This window comes from Chiloscyllium plagiosum, chromosome 35 (genome assembly GCF_004010195.1).
Source record: "Chiloscyllium plagiosum isolate BGI_BamShark_2017 chromosome 35, ASM401019v2, whole genome shotgun sequence".
In the NCBI taxonomy this organism is placed as follows: Eukaryota; Metazoa; Chordata; class Chondrichthyes; order Orectolobiformes; family Hemiscylliidae; genus Chiloscyllium; species Chiloscyllium plagiosum.
The window spans coordinates 28,569,663-28,591,499 of record NC_057744.1 but is presented as its reverse complement, the minus strand read 5'-3'; the positions used below and the strand labels follow the sequence as shown (position 1 = coordinate 28,591,499).

The 21,837-nt window shown below is 38.6% G+C and overlaps 1 protein-coding gene across 1 annotated transcript in view; it reads left to right on the top strand.

Annotated features, from left to right (window-relative positions):
* spa17 (sperm autoantigenic protein 17) overlaps positions 1-21,304 on the top strand; it is a 70,761-nt gene extending 49,457 nt beyond the window's left edge. The window contains exon 7 of the mRNA XM_043676832.1: positions 17,801-21,304. Within this exon, the coding sequence (XP_043532767.1) occupies positions 17,801-18,476 (676 nt within the window). The 3' untranslated portion in view covers positions 18,477-21,304. The remainder of the gene's footprint in view (positions 1-17,800) is intronic.
* The last annotated feature ends 533 nt before the right edge of the window (positions 21,305-21,837 follow it).

Genomic DNA, 21,837 nt, shown 5'->3' with positions numbered 1-21,837 from the left:
TGTGAACCTTTGAAAGACACTTTCAATTAAACTTTGGAAGGGACTTCAGAGCTATCACCATCCAAGCAAGCAATCAATCAATCAGGACATTAGAGCAACCAATATGATGGGATGTTGAGCTTTTAATAAGATTTTAAAATGGGAGATAACATTCGCTATAAGGCAGTAACGCGTGACCATGACAAGTAGTAAGTTTCAGTCTGGATCGGGCAGGGCACATGGCATGACTGAGCGGTTGTTTCTTTCTTCTTCCCCCTCTTTATGCTTAAGTATTCTCGAAATTGCAAATCCCTCTGGGGTATTTGACCAAATTCTTCCTTCAGATTCTTTTTCACCTCAGCGAGTTTTCAGAAGATTTGTAGCTCAGGTTGAGGTTCTGGATGTAGGTTTGCTCGCTGAGCTGGAAGGTTCCTTTCCAGATGTTTCGTCACCGTACTAGGTAACATCTTCAGTGGGCCTCCAGACGAAGCACTGTTGATAATTCTTGCTTTCTATTTATATGTTTGGCTTACTTTGAGTTGGTGATGTCATTTCCTGTGGTGATATCATTTCCTGCGGTGATGTCATTTATCACCTCCTCATGCTATCCTGAGCATCGGTCAGAACCCCAAAGTATTGTGGATTATAATTTATACTTCCAAAATGTGTTGGTTTAAAAAAAAAGGCTGTTACAGATAAAATCAGCTGCAGATGTAAATTAAGTGCCTGCCTGGAGGGATAGAGAGACCCAATGAATGATACACCTCTGGATGTGAAGGGAACTTCACAAACAGTCCTTCAACAAATAAAAATAGAGTGAATTGTGATCTCTTGTGACTACAAAAAAATGAGGATTAAAGGCCCCCTGCCCAAAAGCCAGCCATTCACTGCAGACACATTTTGTGTTTTATGCTTTTGAAGCTAGACAAGGACAAGGATTTAAAAAGCCTCCTCTCGAGTGTGCCATTGGGACATGCTCATGTGTATCAGTCTGTGTTTGAGTGTTAGTCCGCTGTGAAGGTCACAGATGAAAACCTATCCCCTAGTCATTCCTGTTATTTTTTCTTTATTCTTTTGTGGGATGTGTGCAGCACTGGCAAGGCCAGTATTTTTTATGCATTCCTATCGCTCTCGAACAGAATGGCTTTCTCAGCCATTTTCAAGGGTATTTATGAATTAATTACATTAATATGAATTTGGATGGCAGAGATTGTAGTATCTTCTTCTAAAAGCTTTTATTAGACACACCTCTTATTTCTCTTTTCTGTGTGAATGTATGATGTGTTCGTATTTCTTCTCACATATAGTAATGCATAAACGTCTTTTTGTTACTACAACAAAGCCTGGTTAAATTGTCTCCTTTTAAAGCATAAATTCATTTGGGTCTGGGAGACAGGTATCCACAAGGGCAGGGATCCATTTTTAAATTAGCCTTGTTGCATCCAACCAAGGAGATGGATGAATTAGGAAGGGAAGGCAGTTCATTCCTCCTCCCCGGGAGCTTATCAATTTGGGGTATATTGCCTGGAACCAATATGAAATAGGATCTGATCAAAACAATGACATGTACTCTTCCAAAGCCTCTGACTTGACCATTTTTCAGATGCCTGGCTGGATTACTGATGAGCCCTTATGGTCTCATAAAGATTTGCTTTATTTCAAACTGCGGCTTGAGATATTGACTTCTTTGCCTAAACTTGAATTGAAAGTCCCACCTTTGATGTGATATAGCTACCATTAACTTCTTGAGCCTTTGCTTATAACTTTTAACCATATGTAATCACTTTACTCATGTTTTAAATCATATCTCAAGTTGTTCTTCCCAGATTAGTTCCATTCAGTGACATTCACCTCTGGGACCAAACAAACTCCCAAAGATTTCAGTTGCCTCATCGGTTATTTATGTCTAAGGCTGGATATTCATCAGGCTGTGAAACAATGCTATTATCCATCTCAATCACATTTAGTCTATCCCCACAAATAAATATGTGTACTTTAGCAAGTACACTTAGTTAAGTGAGGCTAGATGAAAATCCTAGTACAGTTTTGTACTATATTTGTTTGAACACCTGACAGTTGCTCTCTTACTATTGCGGGAGATCCTCTGCATAAATCCTTGGCAGATTTGCCACCATGACCCAAGAATAATGATCTCACTAGCTTTGTTTCTATGAGAATGAAACCTAAAGCAATTTTTAGTAAACTTCCAGCATTAACCTATTCTTTTAACCTTCAAGCTGATTTTATATATATTCGGCATATTACTAATTTAGAAAAACACACCATATTATCCATTTGGAGGTGCTAAAATGTGGAAATTCAATGCGAACACAAGAAATAGGAATAGGTGTACGCTATTTAGCCCCTCAAGTTTAATCCGTAGTGCAACTAGATGATGGCTGATCTTCTCCCTCAACAATATTTTCATGTGCTATCCCCATATCCCTTGATTTCTGTAATATCCTGAAAAATATTGTTCTCTGCCTTGAATATACTCTTTGATGGAACCTCCTCAACTTTATAGAGTTGAAAATTTCAAAGATCACCCTCTTTCTGAAGAAATTTCTCCTCATCATAATCCTAAATAGCCTAGCTACCCTTTACTTTGAGATTCCATTATTGGGCTGTGGGCTTTTCTGCTTGGGTCGCCCATCCTGGTTATCCTTGAGAAGATGCTGGTAAGCTGTTTCCTTGAAGTGTTGCTGTCCATTTGGAGTAGATAGACCCACAATGCTATTTGGCATGGAGTTGCAGGATTGTAAACTAGTGACCCTGAAAGAACGGTGATATATTTCCAAGTCAGGACAGTAAATGACTTGGACGGGAACTTGCAGCTGGAGGTGTTCTTTTATATCTACTGCCCTTGTCCTTCTAGATGGTAGTAGTTGTGGGTTTATAAGGTGCAGTCTAAGCAGCGTTGGTGAATTTCTGCATTGTATCGTGTAGATAGGTGCTACTGACTTCAGTGATAGGGGAATGAAAATTTCTGGACGTGGCGCCAATCAAGTGGGCTGCTTTGTCCTGGATGACATCAGGCTCCTTGAGTGTTGAGCTGCACTTATTGAGACAAATATTCCATCACACAACTGACTTGTGCTTCATAAATGGTGGACAGACTATGGGGAGTCAGGAGACATGTTCCTTACTGCAGGATTTCTAGCCTCTTTCCTATGGCCACAGTATTTATATAGTTCGTCCAGTCCATTTTCAGTTCAGTGAAAGTGGGGGATTCAACGATGGTAGTGCTATTGAATGTCAAGGATTGATGTTTCAATTTGCTTTTGTTGGCAATGTTCATTGCCTGTCACTTGTGTGATGCAAATATTATTTGCCACTTATCTGTTGCACTGATGCATGGGAGTCCTTCATCACTGAAGATGTGATATTTGTGAAGCTTGTTCCTCCAGAGAGTTGTTGATTTTGTCCATGGCCATTCACCACCATCTCTGTGAAACTCCCTGAATGATCTAATACTAATGGACAGCACGGTGGCTCAGTGGTTAGCACTGTTGCCTCACAGCACCAGGAACCCCGTTTTGATTCCCACCTCAGGCGACTGTCTATGTGGAGTTTGCACACTCTCCCCGTGTCTACGTGGATTTCCTCTAGGTGCTCCGGTTTCCTCCCACACTCCAAAGATGTGCAGTTCAGGTGAATTGGCCATGCTAAATTGCCCATAGAGTTAGGTGCATTAGTCAGAAGAAAAAGGTCTGCATGGGTTACTCTTCAGAGGACTTGTTGGGCTGAACTAATCCCTCCATTGGTTGAACTAGACATGCAGGGCTCAGTGTGGCACACTCCCCAGAGTTTATGATACCAACCTTGAAACTGGATGCTCAAGTAGTCGACTGGTTTTGCTCAAGCTCCTGGGCTGAAATCGAACTATGTCCTTCACTTATTGTGCCAGTATGCCCTGACTGAGAAGAGCCTCCCTTGATGTAATTGAGGACTACCTAAACGTAATAGCAAGTGAAGAGCTTTGAGATGTACTCGGATCCAACCTATGAGATTAGTGCTAATCCCTCCACACAAAATGGCCTGCTACTAGCAATGCAATGCAAGCTATTGGTGTGCTCCGAAGTGCAGCATTGAAATGATGAACTGTGTTCTAAGTGAGTTGGAGATGTGCCATAAAGATGTAGTGAGGCTAATGCATGCCTGGTGTGTGTTAAATCCTTGGAAAGTGGATGCAGGCAATCACTGTCCATGGCACTTTACCTGAGTTGTTGAGAATGGCTGTCCAAGATAGAGGTCCAGAGGAGCAAGAGAGAGCTGGAGCTGCCATGCACCTTCTCTGACTCTCATGTCAGGAGCTATCACCATCAAGTTTCCCTTTGGTATGTGGGAGACTACGAAATTGCATATAAATGGGGCAAAGTTAGGTGCCTTTGAGATGTAAATGCATGTAGGTGCAGGCCTCTCACTGCTCACAACTGACATTTCATTGTTCAAAGCCTGGTTGGAGAAACTGACTTTTATTTCTTGATGCCGAGAATCTCATATTTCTGATGTCACCACATCTTCCCAACTGGCTCACCTTTGCTCACATTGTTCAGGAGCTGGGAAAACTTTCCTGTTATTTTCACTAGAACAAAGGTTATAGCAAGATCTAAAAGTGACTTTCAACTTATGAGAGATTTCAAGTGCTTAAAACAGGAAAGATTGTTTGACTCTACATTCAGCTACAAGGAAGTCATAAGTTCACAGTGAGAAAGGAAGAAGCAGGTCGCCTTTTTTTTAGCATTAGGGTTGTGGAACATGGAACTTTTTTAACGACATAAGTCTCTTCAAACATTGGAAAATATCTTTCGAAAAGAATAAGGAAGAATATAAAATGATATGAAAGTACAGGAAGGTAAGTGTGGTAGGGCAAAGGATAGTTTCCTTCTTTGAACTCTCTATGATTTGGTCTTTTTTACTCAACCACAGAATATTGTGGTAATGATTTCTTCAGTTTTTTCTGAAAAGAATAATAATGCTACAATTACAAAGCTGAATTTGGTCAAGTAATTTTCATTTATTAGGTGCAGACAGATTAAAAAACTGGAAGTTCAGTTTTATACTTGCAATCACCTGTAGATATATTCTCAAAAGATGAATAGGAACAGTTTAGAGGCATGTGGGCCAAACGTTGGCAAATGGGACTAGTTTAGCTTGGGGAACCTGGTTGGCATGGATGAGTTGGACCAAAGGGTCTGTTACCATGCTGTATGACTCTATGATTCTATTACTCTTTGAATGTAAACTTCAAAATAATAGGCTTTGGGGGTTCTCATGGTCACAATTCTATCAAGTTGTGAACCACAATGAGCATTGCTTTGAAACACCGATGTCAGGAAAATAGAAAGGAACGGATACTGTTACGGCAATATAGCGAATGCAAAAATATAAAGGTGATTTTGTCTTGAGGATATCGCTGGGGTTGGATGGGCTTCTACTTTGTGAGAAAAGACTCCCTTAGAGGTTGCGCTTGTGGCCAGTGCCATTATGACGTGCAGAGCTGTGTGTGCTTGGTATTTCATTTGAACCCACTCATTGAATTGTCCATCTCATTGGGAGACTGATTATGTACATATATTAATAAATGATTAATATTTGTAGATGTTGATGTTTGTCAAGAATGAAGATACAGTGTCATTGTTTTGGGAAGGATGCAGCATCATATCTGTCAAGATCTGATGTGAAGGTTGTCTCTGATCTAACGTTCAACACCATGTGTCAAACATTCCACAATACATGGATGTAGGTTTGCTCGCTGAGCTGGAAGGTTCATTTCGTCACCCTACTAAGTAACATCCTCAGTGGGCCTCCGGGTGAAACACTGTTCATGATTCCTGCTTTCTATTTATATGTTTGGGTTTCTTTGGGTTGGATATGTCATTTCCTGTGGCGATGTCATTTCCTGTGGTGATGTCATTTCCTGTGGTGATGTCTTTTCTCGTGGTGATGTCATTTGCTGTTCTTTTTCTCAGGGGTGGTAGATGGGGGTCTAACTTGATGTTTTTGTTGATAGAGTTCTGGTTGGAATGCCACGCTTCTCGGAATTCCCGGGTGTGTCTCTGTTTGGCTTGTCCTAGGGCTCTATCAACAAACACATCGAGTGATACCCCATCTACTGCCCCTGGGAAAAAGAACAGCAAATGACATCACCACCTGAAATGACATCACCACAGGAAATGACATCATCAATCTAAAGAAATCCGAACATATAAATAGAAAGCAGGAATCATGAACAGTGTTTTGCCCGGAGGCCCACTGAAGGCGTTACCTATAGGGTGACGAAACGTCTGGAAATGAACCTTCCAGCTCAGCGAGCAAACCTACATCCAGAACCTCAACCTGAGCTACAAATCTTCTCAAAATTCGCTAATTCCACGATATTCGTTTCTTTTAGAAGACATCATATATATAATAGGAGCTCCACGAGACCAAAATTCTGATAACTATGTAACTATTAACAGAAAAATAATTTGGTTGTTGCCATGTAAGTCATTTGCACATGGGCAGATGACTAAAAGCCATGATTTTGAATGACAGTCTGCATTGGGAACACACATTCCCCATTATTTGGAAGGCTTCCTCTGTGTTTTATGAAGAAAACGTATTACACAGAAGAAACTTTCAGTGGTTTTACTGTGATGTTTTAAGGGAGGAGGATAACTTAGTTTCCAATTTTATTCAAATAATTTATGGTTTGTATATCAATATAAATTTGTATTTATATATATTATATCAACATACACATAATCATATATATTTCGATTTTTATCCTAAGTCTTCATCATGGTAATTGGAGCTGCATGTCCAGATTTGTATGTAACAAACAGTCTATTACTGAGTGAAGCCAAACATATTCATTGCTAATTAGCCCTTTGTTTCTAAACATGCACCACCTAAAGAATGTACTTTATCTTGATCTCATAGAATGACATGCACAGAAAGAGGCCAATTATCACATGGTGCCAATGTGAGTTCTTTGAAACAACTATCTAGGTAGCTGCACTGGTCTGCCCTTTTCCCAACCTGAGAAAATATTTCTCTTTCATGTATTTGTACAATTTCTTTTTGAAGTTATTATTGAATCTGCTCTTTTAGGCAGTGTTTGCTAGATCACAACATCAAGTTTTTTCAAGATTTTGAGCATCTCCATCAAATCTTCCCAAAAGTATTTCTGTATCAAGAAGAGCAATCCAGGTTTCCCAGTCTCTACACTTAACTGTTTTTTTAAATCCATGGTACTATTATGGTAATACTTCTCTGCACCTTTCCAAGGTGTCAACAACTTTTTAAATGTTTGTGTCTGAAATTAGTCAAAATACCCTAGCTGGGCCCAAATCATCATTTGATAAAACTTTAGAATTATTCCCTTGTTTTTGTACTCTTTGACCCTCCATTTATCAGTTCAGGAACTCTGGATAATTAACAAACTTTTAACTTGTGTTTGAGAGAGTGGTGCTGGAAAAGCACAGCAGGTCAGGCAGCATCTGACAAGCAGGAGAATCGACATTTCAGGTACAGGCCCTTCATCAGGAGTGCTTTTAACTTGTCCTGCCAACTTCATACACTCTCATTCCTACTATTTTAAAATTCTGATGTCTCGTTTGTAGTGTCTTTTTCCATTTAGCCCACCAAAATGAATCACTCAGTGTTAACTTTCAGCTATCAAGGTGCTTGCCCATTTTAGAAGTTGATACTGTGTTTGCCTGAAAGCTGTTACTGTTCTTCTCATTGATCATTACATTCCCAGTTTTGTGTAATCTGCAATTATGTCCTGTCTGCCCAGTTCCAGGGCAATTAATCCATACAGCAATAGCCAGTAGTCTCAACACAGATTCCTGAGGGACAAGATGCATATTTGTTTTTTGCCTGAATTATAACTGCTCATCACTACCCAGTACTTTCTGTTGCTGAGCAACTTTCATATCCATGCTGCTATTACCGATTTAATGCCATCTGGTTAAATTTTACAAAAAAGGCTTGTTATTTGATTCTGTATCAAATACTTTTTGGAGGTCCTTATACTTAACGATAATTGTGTTACACTCATCCACCTCCATTTAAAGAACTGAATCAAGACTTCCTAGAAGCAATGCCATGAAAATTCAATAGGCAGTAATGATTCCTGCATTCATATTGCTTTATCATGTTAAAATGTTACAAAGCATTTTGTTGAATTTATGCTTTTAAAGCAATTGTTATAGAGTAAAGGAGAAAAAAGGTCATGGCACAGAACCAAAATCTATTTTGCTTTGTTTTAAAAATATTCATATTCGAGAGTGGGGTGCTGGTAAAACACAGCATCCGAGGAGCAGGAGAATCGATGTTTCAGACAAGAGCCCTTCTGTAAAACATAAATTAAGTATGATAAGGGTAATAGTTTTCTTCAATAATACTTGCTAGCATTCTAATAATAAATATAGGTGCAAATGGGTCTTAACTAGCATCACATCCCCAAATTAGTCAACTAGGAATTGAAACTGAATGCAATGCAGTTAAGATTGTATTAACGATCAATGTTACAATTTCAAATGTGTCTTACATGAATTAGAAAGCTTAATAATTTTTCCACAGTATTCCACAGGGTAAGAGAAAGACTTGCTTTCAAATAGAGGTTTTTGCAAGCTCAGGAAATCCTATAGCACTTAACTGCTAATGAAGTAATTTTAAAGTGCAGCCAATGCCCATCATCAGTTGAATAAGAAACTTTGTTAATTTGGTTCCTTCATTTAGAGACTCACAAAGGCAAGCTCATAAACTTCTTAAAGGTTACACATCATTTTCCTCAAAGTATGCAATCCTCGGAAGATAAACAGCTGATAGGATCACACTTGCCTTTATATTTGCTGGTCATGCAGAGCACGAGTATCACTGACAACAGAAACAAGCCATTCATTTGTACTCACCAGGGCTGAATCATAAGAATATCAGATTTCTCAGGGAGCAACAATTCACACTGCGTGAAAAATGGCTTTGATTGATTGGTGCACAAACTCTGATTGGTAGAGGTATTGCTATTTTGTATTTGGTATTCTTGCTAGTCTTTCCTGAAAAGTGGAAGACAAAAGATTTCTACAGCATAGCTCTTTTTTCAGCAATAGCCAAATGCAGAAAAACTGTAGTCGGGTGCATAGGTTTGCTAATACCCGGTGCCCAGGATATTTGTAAATTTATGCTTTAAAGTATTGTTTATTAACTTAAACAGAAATAAATTCGATTCATTATGTGGGCACTTTATTAACCTTCAGAACAGTAATTGCTCACAAATTTCTGTTAGAACCATTTTAACATTCTTTCTAAGATGACTAATAGCTGAGCTGTGCAGTGGCTGAAGCAAATACGGCATTAGTTTGTATTAAAAAGACTACTTAGCATAAAACAAAATTTACAGTTTTGCCCGTGTTACCTCAAGTAGGTCACATTTAGTCTTGAATCTAATTTTGGTTCACCCATTTGGAGGGTGATATGAAACCTATAGAAATCATTCAGTGGAAAGCCACAAGATTGATTTGCAGCTGAAGTTACCTTAGTTGCTCAAGAGAAGTTTAAAAGCTGGATATTTTCACGGGATGTATAAACTTCATGATAATTTGATAGTATTAAACAAAATAACTTAAGGACAAGTTTGTGTTGTTATTAATGGATGATTTAAATTTAATAGATTATGGGATATCAGGACTTGTCAAGCTAAATTCCATTTTGCTGAAGTTGGATGTTAAGTAGTTCTTCTTTTCCTAGCAAATAGTAGACCTTTAAATATAGTTGCTGGTTGATATAGTGAATTCTGACATCCTGCAAGTGTTCAAAGGAGATTTGGACTGTTTCTTGGCTGAGACAGAATGACTTCTTATAAAAAGGTAAGTGAAATACTAATTAATATAAAAATGGTCAATGTGATTGCTTGGACTACTTTATCACCTAAGGGAATAGGAGAGATTTTTAATATTGATTATTTTCCCCTTTAAAATAGTTTTATTTTTAAAACTATTTTTCTTGCTTCTTCTAAGAGATTGCATGGCTGCTGGAGAGTAGAGAATGATTAATATTTGGTAGCACAACTGTGCCTGCAGGACTTAACAGCTCTATAACCCCCTGCATTACCTGATCCTCTTACCACCAAGCCCCCCAACATGTTAATAGCTGATATAAGCTGCTGGTGCAATCCAAATTATTTCACTGCCTTCTTCAAATGTCCATACTTTTTATTCCAAATAATTTATTAAAATTATATCTTCAGGGTGACAGAATATGATTACATCACAGACCATGACATTAGGTACATATGAAGTCCTTTTGCATAACAGTAATTTTCCATCCTTCGCAGCTCTTTTGATTTGAGTTTCTTTCTTTCTGTACTAAAAAACCTTATTTATGCTAATTCAGGATCATCAGTCATATGATAAATACGCATGGCCTCAAAATTTAATGCTACTGACATTTTTATGGACTCTAAGTATATTGTCTTCATTATTTAAAGAATATTGTTTTTAAAAGTATTAAGGGATGATAAACAATGCAGTAAAGCCTTTTCTGTTGAGAATTTAAGATATAGATACTCTCTACCCATCCTATTGCTGTTATTACACTACCTTTTTTGAAACGTTATGTGGCGGAGTCTTAAGTAAAGTAAATTATTTTTTAAACCTTATTAGTAACCATTGTTTTGATGGGCCTTATCACCAGTGTATGGACATCTTATTGCTCCAAGGTCTGTGACAGAAATATATTTTGGAAATCTGATTTTGACAGCAATTTTAAAACACAATGCCTGTTATGTTTTTTACTTCAACTTAAAATTTGGCCCCTTACTAGTCAGAGGTGTAATTTGAAATCGAGTATTAACTCTTTAGGGCTATTTCTGTGATCATCAATACCATCCAGGCAAAATATACAAAACATAGTGGATTTGTAAGTATGATTAATAACTTGAAAATATTTGCTAATGGAGAGTATTCTCTTTGCTGATTTGTGTATCACATAATGCTGCAGTCTAAACTTCTCACCAAGGTCAGCAAGAAACTAGAAACCTGTGCAATTCAGTGCGAGTTGATTACTTCTAGCCTGTTCTTTATAGAGAAGGGACAGAGAATGGAACTGCTACTTTCAACAGCGAAGTAATTGAAGACATAGTTTGAGAAGCAAGTGCATATGAACAGTCCATTTAGGATGTTTAAATAAAGCAGGGATTGAGGAGACTTCTACTCAGGCACTAGGACAGAAAAAAGAAATGCTCTCCATTCCACTATTACCTGAAGCTTAAAATTGGATAGGTAAGGCTGTGCTGCTGATAATAATATGTGAAGAATAGTGAAACATTTTTGAAATTTAATATTGTTGTCCATCTAGTTATAGAACAATAAGATGTAGGCTTGAAGCCAAGTTTCTATTTCCACGTAACATAACTTTTGCCATGCATATGTATGATGTTCCGGTTCTTCTAAATATTGGATAGAACATATACTGGGAAACTGACATGCTATCCCCTGTTTTCTCTTTTAAAATTCAACTCTGATCTTCAGTTCTCACATGCATCTGTTTCACTAAAAAAGTGTGATAGCGGCTTACTGCAAACTTTTGTACAAATTGAACATTTGCTTTTTCTTGCATAGATGCATATAGATTTACAGTGGTCTAGTGTTAATGTTAGAGACACATGCTAATGCTCTCTGAGCATATGTTTAAATTGCACCATTCAGCTGGGGTGGAATTTAAATTCAATTCGTTAATAAGTCTGTAATTAAAAGCTAGTCTTAAAAAACTAGTTATGATGACTGTAAAACTATCAGATTGATGTTAAGCTCGTTGGTTCAATAATGTCCTTTAAGGAAGGAACTCTGCCATGCTGGGACCATTGTTGTTTGTGATATACGTAAATGATCTGGAAGAAGGTATAGAAGGTCTGATTAGCAAGTTTGCAGATGACATTAAGATGGGTGGAGTAGCAAATAGTGAAGGGGACTGTCAGAGAATACAGCAGAAGATAGATAGATTGGAGCGTTGGGCAGATGGAGTTCAATCCAGGCAAATGCGAGATGATGTATTTTGGAAGATACAATTCAAGAGCGAATTATACAGTAAATGGAAAAGTGCTGGGGAAAATTGATATACAGAGTGAACTGGGTGTTCAGGTCCATTGTACCCTGAGGGTGGCAACGCAGTCAATAGAGTGGTCAAGAAGGCATACAGCATGCTTTCCTTCAATGGACAGAGTATTGACAAGAGTATTGACAAGAGTTGACAGGTCATATTATAGTCGTTTGGCCACATTTGGAATACTGCGTACAGTTTTGGTCGCCACATTACCAAAAGGATGTGGATACTATGGAGAGGGTGCGGAGGAGGTTCACTAGGAAGTTGCCTGGTACGGAAGTCGCTAGCTATGAAGAGAGGTTGAATAGATTAGGATTATTTTCATTAGAAAGACTGAGATTATAGGGGACCCTCTGTGGTCTACAAAATCATGAGAGGAATAGACAGGGTGGATAGCAAGAAGCTTTATCCCATGGGGGACTCAATTACGAGGGGTCATGAGTTCAAGGTGAGAGGGAAATGTTTAAGGGAGATATGAATGGAAAGTTCTTTACACAGAGGGTGGTGGGTGCCTGGAATACATTGCCAGTGGAGGTGGTAGAGGTGGACATGATAGCGTAATTTAAGATGCATCTAGATAGATACATTAATGGGCAGGGAGCAGAGGGATATAGGTGACAGGTTTAGATAGAGGATCTAGATCAGCACAGGCTTGGAGGGCCAAAGGGCCTATTCCTGTGCTGTAATTTTCTTTGTTCTTTGTATTTTTGCACACTGATGCAGAGTTTGTGTTTTGCCAAGGACCCCTGACCAGATATCTGGTTCAAACAAAGATAAAAGAACTGAATTCAAGTAGTGAACTTGGAATGACTTTAATCTTTGGTATCAAGACATAATTTAATTGAGTGTGGTATTAAGGGATCCTGGTAACATTTTTAATCAATGGGAATCAGGGGAAGCTCTTAACTGATTGAAGTCACACCAGCACAAAGGGAGGAGGTTGTGGCTGTTCAAGTCTGATCATCTCAGTGCCAAGAAATTGCTGCATGAGTTCAGGATAGTGTCCTAAGCTTCAATTGCTTCTCCAATGAATACCCATCCATCATGATGCCAGAATTTAGGATGTTCACTGATGAGTGCACAGGTTTCAATACCACCAATAACTCCTCAGAAATTGAGGCATTCCATGCCTATATGTAGAAAGAGCCAGACATTGTACCATATAAATGAAGAACAAAAGTTGGCCATTCAGCCCTTTGAGCCTGCTTCACTGTTCAATATGATTGTAATTGATCATCTTACTCAGGATCCTGTTCTCACTCACCCACCCAAACCCTTTGATCCCTTTAGCCCCAGGAGCTATATCTCACTCCTTGAAAGCACTCAATGTTTGGCCTCAACTGCTCTCTGTGGTAGAGATATATTCCACATTTAGGCTTGCACAGAAAAGTGACAAGAAATATTCATGCTTCACATGTGCCAAGCAATGACCATCTCAAACAACATCAAATCTAATCACCTTCCTTGGACATTCAATGGGATAATCTCACTGAAATAACCTCTGGTAACAAACTGGGTTTACCATTAAGTAGAAACTTAACTGGACCGGACTATTATATATTGTGGCAGCAAAAGCAGGTCAGAGATTGGGAATTCTGTGGCAAATATCTCACACCCAATTCCTTAATGCTTTTCCACCATCAATTAGGCACAAATCAAAAGAGAGATACGGTATTTTTCACTTGCCTGGATGGGTGCAGCCTATCACTTAAGAAGCTCCCTACCATCCAGGACAAAGCAGCCCCTTTGCTTGACTAAACCTGCTGCCCCCCCATCCATTATGTTAAGCGTACACTCCTTGGTACACACAGTCAGTAGTAACTTATACAAAATATACCAAGGGGAGATGGTAGTGTAGTGGTAATGTCACTGAGCTAGTAATTCCAGAACTCCACACTAATGTGCTGAGGTTGTTTTGAATCCAATCATAGCAGGTAGGGTGTTATTTAAATTCAGTAAAACTCTGGACATACAAAAAGACTAACAGTAATCATGTTTCCACTCTCAATTGGTTCACTATTGTTCCTTAGGGAAGGAAATCTGCCGTCTTAATGTGGTCTGGCCCTACATGTGACTCTAGACTTACATTAAGGTGGTTGACTCTTAACTGCTCTATGCGCAACAGTGACACACACAGCCTAAGAATTAATCAAATAAAGAGAGGTTATGAGGCAAATTGACAAGACTTTTTTGGTTAGAGATAAAAAAAACTGCAGATGCTGGAATCCAAGATAGACAAGCATGAGGCTGGGAGAACACAGCAAGCCAGGCAGCATCTGAAGGTGGAGATGTCAATGTTTTGGGTGTAACATTTCTTCAGGACTGGGGGTGGTTATAAGGGGAGCTACAGATAAAGGGGTGGCGGGGCAGGGTGTTGAAGTGGGGTTAGGTGAAGACAGGTAGATGGTACGACCTGGTTGTTTAATGGGAAGAATGAATCCTGTAGGTGACTAGGAGGAATGGAAGGGAGTGGAAGGGGCTGGGAAGGGAGAGGGGAGATGGGAAGGCAAGTTAATTGAAATTGAAGAACTCAATATTGAGTCCTCCGGGCTGCAGGCTGCCCAGACAGAAGATGAGGTGTTGTTCCTCCAATTTGCAGTGTGGTTCATTACTACAATAGAGGAGGCCAAGGATGGTCATGTTGGAAAGAGAGTGTTGAGGGAATTAAAATGGGCGGTGACTGGGAAATCCGGTTGGCCCCACGAAATGCTTGGCGAACCATTCCCTAAGTGTTTGTTTGGTCTGTCCAAGGAGTGGTCCCTGTGAAAGGCAGAGAGGGGTGAGGAGGAGAAGATGTTCTTGGTGGTATGATCTAGTTGGAGTTGGGGGAAGTGTTTAAGGATGATGCGATGGATGTGGAGACAGGTGGGGTACTAGGTGAGGACAAGAGGGACTCTGTCTTTATTGCATGTTGAGGGTGGGTTTAGAGCAGTTGAATAGGGAATGGAGGTGGTGCAGTGGAGGGCTATCATGACAGAGGGGGGATAAGCATTTTGTTCGAAATAGGTCGACATCTGGGATGCTTGGGCATGGAATGTCTCCTCATCTGAACAGATGCGGCAGAGGTGGAGGAATTGGGAGAATGGGATGGAGTTATTGTAGGATACCGGGTGGGAGGAGGTGTAGACCAGGTAGTTGTGAAAGTCTGTGGGTTTATAGTAAACATCTGTCTGGAGACTGTCACTGGAGGTGGAAATGGAGAGGCGAAGAAAGGGGATGGAGGTGTCAGAGATGGACCAAGTGAATTTGAAGGTGGGGTGAATGTTGTGGGCGAAGTCGATGAACTGCTCCAGTTCATTTTGGGGGCCGGATGCTGCGCTGATGCAGTCATTGATGTAATGGCAGAAGAGTTGGGGCACGGTGCCTGTGTAAATACTGATGAGGGACTGTTCGGCATAACCGACAAAGAGGCAGATGTAGCTGGGCCCCATCCAATTGCCCATGGCCTTTGGACTGGGAGGAAATGGGAGGAGTTAAAGGAAAAGTTCTTAAGAGTGAGGGCCAGTTTAGCAAGGTGGAGAAGTGTATTGGTGGAGGGGGCCTGGATGGGTCTGTTGGAGTGGAAGAAGCTGAGGGACTGCAGGCAATCCTTGTGGGGTGTGGATGTATATAAGGACTGCATGTCCATAGTAAAGATAAAGCGCTGCGGGCCAGGGGACTGGAAGTCACTGAAGAGATAGAAAGCATGGCTGGTGTCGTGGCTATAGATGGGAAGTGCTTGAACCAAGGTTGAGAGAATGGAGTCGAGATAGGGAGAGATGAATTTGGTGGGGCAGGAGCATGTCAGGAGTTATGTTGCTATGCCTTTCCCATTGCTGGACCAAAAACCTGGAAGTCCTTCCTAATAAAATTATAGCTCTATCAATATTAGATAGATTGCAGTGTTTCAAGAAAATGACTGTATCAAGGCCAATTAGGGATGCATAACAACTGCTGGTCTTACCAGTGATGCTCACCTCGAAAAAATAAAATAAAGGTGCTAGATGAATTAAGACCATAAAGATACCAAATAATTAACATAATTTAGATGATAGTTATATTTTACTCATGTGTTATGGAACTTGTATGTTTTTGAAGTTCAAGTTTATCTAAAGTGTGCACCTGAATGTAAATACAAACACAGTGTTTTATAAAAAGGTTTGCTAGAGGTGAAGGTTTCTAAATATAGCAGCAATTTTACTGCAAATATAGTGTTGATACTACACTGACTTGCATATTCAATTGTGTTATGTCCGAACTCAACATTGGAGTTAAGCAGACCAAGGCAGATCCTTGAAAGAAACAATCTCACTCCTTCTCTTCAGATTTATGGCACCCAATTTGTAGTTTTGCATTTATTTCATGTTTAAAGTACCTATCAAATTCTTCTTTTAGTTAGTGAGAGTAGATTCCCCTCCTTTGCCCAGGCTATTGCTATTATGCTTCATGATTATTATTTTTATATATGCAAAAACTTTGGTTTAACAGTGAAATTATCACTGCAGTTGTTATTATTTGTATGATGATTAATATGTTTTTGATTTCTGATATTGTATACAAATATAAGGTTCCCATTTGGTGTCACACCATGGTTGTTGAAATGAAATGCAACACATAAAGAACTATCTATCATTTCTGGGCTTTATGTATTCAGAAGTTCAACTGAAATTGTTCAACTTTAACAGTTTCAATGTAAAATCAAGTTCCATAATTTGAGCATTTGAATTAAACTCTGATTTTGTTTTTGGAAATCAAAATACCTGTAATTGAGAAAAATATTGTTCCCCCTCACCAACCCACCCCTCTTTGATCTTTTTGAGCTTCCTCCCTGTATAATAAAACATAATGAGCTTCCAGTCATGTTGTTCTTCAGCCATTTGCATGAATTTCCTTCCTGACATTCTCTTCCGGGTCAATATCTTGTGATGTGGAGTTGAATTAATCATTATAGGCTCACTCTTTATGCTTATTAATTTTTTTAATCACTTGCTCATGATTATTATGTTATTTTAATCACTTACCCTTTCTTTAATGAATTTTGTGTTCATTAAATTGAAGAATGCTTATACCAGGAAAAGGAACACATTTGTGTTTAGGATGTTTCAAACACCCTAACGTCGAATGCGGCATGACTGAATCCAGTTAAAACTTTTCTGCTCTTATCTCAGTTGTGCTGCACAAGCTCATGTTAAAATGTGGCATTTGTAATTTCACAACAATGCCTTGAGTAAGGTTGCCAATTCAGAGTACTTTGGCAAGCCAGTTCAATTTCACAAGAAATCCCTAACAATAACAAACAAAGATAATTTTTATTGTGTGAAATAACTGCACAGAGGCCAGATCCTGTCACCGTTTATTTACCAGAGCACAGTCACTGGTTGTAGCAATCCAGCTCAGAGTCAATCCTCAACTAAGAAGGTTCTAATCTCCTAGTTATATGTTGTTTTTTTGAGGAGATTCTCAAGCTCCTGATTTTTTTTTTCAGCTCAGAGTCAAAATCAACTGAGGGGATTCTAATCCCCTGATTACATTGGTCAGCCAAGGCTTTCCTGATTGGCCCAGGCTAACAGCCCCAGTCAAGACCTTTGTAGTTAATGAGGTCAACTTGGTCCCATTTCCTACAGTGTCAATAATCTGGGCTGGTTTTGAAGCCCAATTCCATTAAGTCAATCAATGCATATCCAGATGAGAAGAATAAGTGTAGAATAATTTAGGATGCTAGATTTAGTCTAATTGAGATTCATTTATTTTTCAGAGCTGACAATGATTTATTTGGAGATGGAAGTGAATACATCTCAGGAGAAGAATTGACATTTGCTGAAGAGGAAACTGCCAATTTAGAGGCTGTTGGAGTGATCCATGAAGAATTTATCACCGAGCTGGAAGACAATGGAAGTACAGCTAGGGTTGACATTCCACAGATTAACATCTGTGCTACAGAGTTGGATCTCATGCTGGACAATATATGCTCTATAGCAGATGTAGATATCTGTAGTGCAGAATTACAACCTGACACAAACAAAGATAACAAATCTGAGTCAGAAATGACCACAGAGGCAGCTAGAGAGGATATCTGTGGGACTGAGTTAGATCAGAAAAATAGTTTTGAGCCTACACTTGATATTGCAGCAAATGTTGACATCTGTGACGCTGAATTGGCTGGACTTGTAGCAGAAAAGGATATCAATGACGCTGAAGAAGACACTGAGATTGACCTTGATCCCCATGGTGGACCTAGTGATCAGGTCACAGATAAAGTGATATCTCATTATGAAGTTGAAGAGAGTGAAACAATAGAAAATCCTCAAGATCTGGATAAAAGTCTGAAGAGCACAAGGGCTATTGAGGCGGAATCTGATGCAAAAAGTATTGAAAGTCTACTCACAGCAGAAAGTCAGGATACTGAAGGAGGCAGCAGTACCCTAGAATAAATACCCCAAAACAGGAAGCATTACAGAAACTCAGCAGATCTGGTAGCATCTGTGGAGAAACAGTTAAAATTTTAAGCCTGATATGACTCTTCTGCAGTTTTGATGAAGAGTCCTACAGGACTTGAAACATTAACTCCATTTCTCTCTTCACAGATCCTACCAAGCCCATTGACTTTCTCCAGACAATTCCATCTTTATTTCAGATTTCCAGCCTTCCAGTATTTTGCTTTTATTTAAATATTCAAAGCCTTGATAGTTAATTAACAGAGAAAAATATTACTTTTTATCATTGGGTTATATTTTAGTAGAACACAAATAATATGTCAGAATGTACATCACCTGTTTGAATTTATTTGTAAAAGGGATTTTTGTGAATTAAGATTTGTAAATTAAAATAATCTTGAATAAGGACACACGGTGAACGGTTAGAAGTTACCCTGTGCACTTCTTCCAATAGAGGTATATAGGTAGCTTTTAATTACATGGTTTCTGGTCTGTTTCACAGCCTCTCCTTAGGTGTACTGACATTGGTTAAACTCAATACCTATATGTATAAGTGGAAAAGCAGTCAATTCCTGCTGCTGATTGCTTACCCTCACGTATGGAGCTCTTGAATGGGGACTGGAGCAGTTTGTCTGTTTTATTTCCACCCTTCTGGTGATTAAATAATCCCAAGCTCACACTTGAAGAATGTTCCTTTGAGCATTGCCCAGAGGACACATTAAACACACATATGCATTGCGCAATTAAACTGGCAAATATTGTTTTGGTGACTTCGCTCTGTTTTCCAACAAAGGTACTTTTCTGAAGGTAGGCTGATGAGCATATTCTGAAATGTAAAGCTAAAACATAATTTAAGTATTCAATATAGTGAGACACATATGCATCACTAGCGAAGATGCAAAATGCCTTTGACAAGAATGATACCAGAAATGTGAGGCTGCATCTATCTGGAAAAGATTAATAGCTTGGGTGTCGTTCCTTTTGAAGGCTGCAACATGATCTAGTTATTCAAATTATGAAGGGTTTTGTGAGAGTGGGCATGGAGATAGTGCTTCCACTTTGGGGAATATGTTGTTAGTATAAAATAATCCTGAAGAAAGCACAGAAGGAGCTAGAACAATGTTTCATTGCCCAGAGAGTAGTAGGAATAAGGAACTTAGTGCTTTCATTCATTTCAATTAGTTTATGGCTTTTTTTAAAATTGTGGAGTAATTTATTGTCAATATTATTCAAGTCTTTGTTGGTGATCACTTTGGAAGTGATGAGGTGATTGGAACACAGATGCTGGAAGGTGAAATGGGGAATAAAAAGACCTTGGATCCTTTCTTACAAAAAGGGTTTCCTCGGTTGTAGCCAAATCAAATTTGATGGCTGTAACGATCTCAATATAGTTCCCTATGTATAAAACTAGAAGGCTCTCAGACCAAGTCATGTGATCTTTGGTGAGTATGGTGCTATTAAATGTTGATTACTAGGTAGAAAACATTCCACTTTGAAAGATTAATATTGGAGTTCTAACTCTATAGAGTTTTTAAAAAATGATGCCTTTATTTACTTCCCTCCCACTCACTAATCATATAAGCATTGCAAATACATTAACTTGTGTTCTAAACAACTTAATCTGTTTCTCTTCATATGTGTAATGAGATACGGAATACATAGAAGGTGATAATGGATTGGTGTGGTGAATTATTTACATAAACACAGTCCCACACAGGAATGTAGAAAGTCATAACTAAATATGTAAACTGATACTAAATCTCTTGCACTTCTAAATTTTAAACCTGCTCATTTTAAATGCATACCTATTAAACTCTTCATTTTGTAAAATTTGGTTGTTGCATCGGTGTGAAATGGCTGCACTGCGCCGAGATCAATTCAAATCTTATCAACTGGGCACTATTTGATTTATGAGTTTAGAGGGTTCAAATTATAGGGAATTAATCTTGTGCATTTTGACACAGTTTGCCAGGATATTAAGATGCTCCACATCCTTCTGACATTCTGTACAATACAGCATTCTTCAATGTTGTTCTTATAGTTTTGCTTTAAATCTCTAATGTCTATGACTCTAACTCCTATTTTTCCATTATTTATCATGGCTGCATCCTTCCTTATGAAGTCTTTCAATCCAGTTCTAAATTGGGGATTTTCATTTCGGAATAAAATAACTTTAATATGTCCAAAGTAATAGATGTTGTTGGCTGAACTGCAGATGGAGTTTCTACTTGTTTCATGAGGGTGCACTGTTTGGTCCATTTCAAGCTTAAATCTGTTCCACATTTCGGCAATATCTTGGTTGATTTGTAACCTTGCTTCACACACAACAACATTTGGCCTGGACCATGAAAAATTAAAATTTATTTTTCAGTTGTGACGGCAAGCATGTAACAGCAAAGGACCCTCCTGTGTACTTAATTCAGATTCTATGAAAATAGAGAGCAAATAAGTTATTTCTTACTTTGGAATTCTGATATCCTGCACAAATTAGAACTTAGTTGCTCTTTCAACTTCAGAAATTCAGCCAGTACAAGACATATTCCATGAAAGACCTTCAATGTGTTCCTAAATGTAACTGTGAGATATATGAAAATAAAATACGGTGAATGCTGGAAATCTGTAATAAAAAGAGAAGGTGCTGAAGGAACTCAACAAGTCGGGCAATATCTGCGGAAAGATATATATTCCATTGGTAGAATATCATTAATTGTTTTCATGTATGTTTGAGTAGGTTGGACTGACTCTAATAGTCTGCGGAAGGTTTGGTCTGATCAATGAAGTGGAGGTGCCGGTGTTGGACTGGGATGGACAAAACTAAAAATCAGACCATACCAAGTTATAGTCCAACAAGTTTCTTTGGAAGTGCAAACTTTTGGAGTGCTGCTCCTTCAGCTACCTAACAAAGGAACGGTGCTCCGAAAGCTTGAACTTCCAAATAAACCTGTTGGACTATAACCTGGTGTTGTGTGATTTTTTTACTCTGATCAATGAAGAGCAGTCAAGTAGGTAGGTAGTCTTTGTATTTTGTGTGAAAGCTTTGTACTTAATTTTCAGACAAATTCTTAAAGCAAATAAGGTTAGTAAGAAAGTATCAAAATAATATTTTTTTTTATCCAAAGAATTAGATGTTGAGTCAGGATCTGAGATTTAGATTACAAGATTTTGATTACAATGATTCCGATAATTATTTTAACCTTTTATATGTTGTTTATTTCAAAAATGAGGTGAAGTATTGAAATGTAACACAACAATGTGTCTTAATTAAGGCAATTCTTATTAATTCAGTTTTCTAATCACATTTTTAAACAGAAACAATGAGGACTAATTTATTTTACACTTTTTGTACTCCGCAATAGCT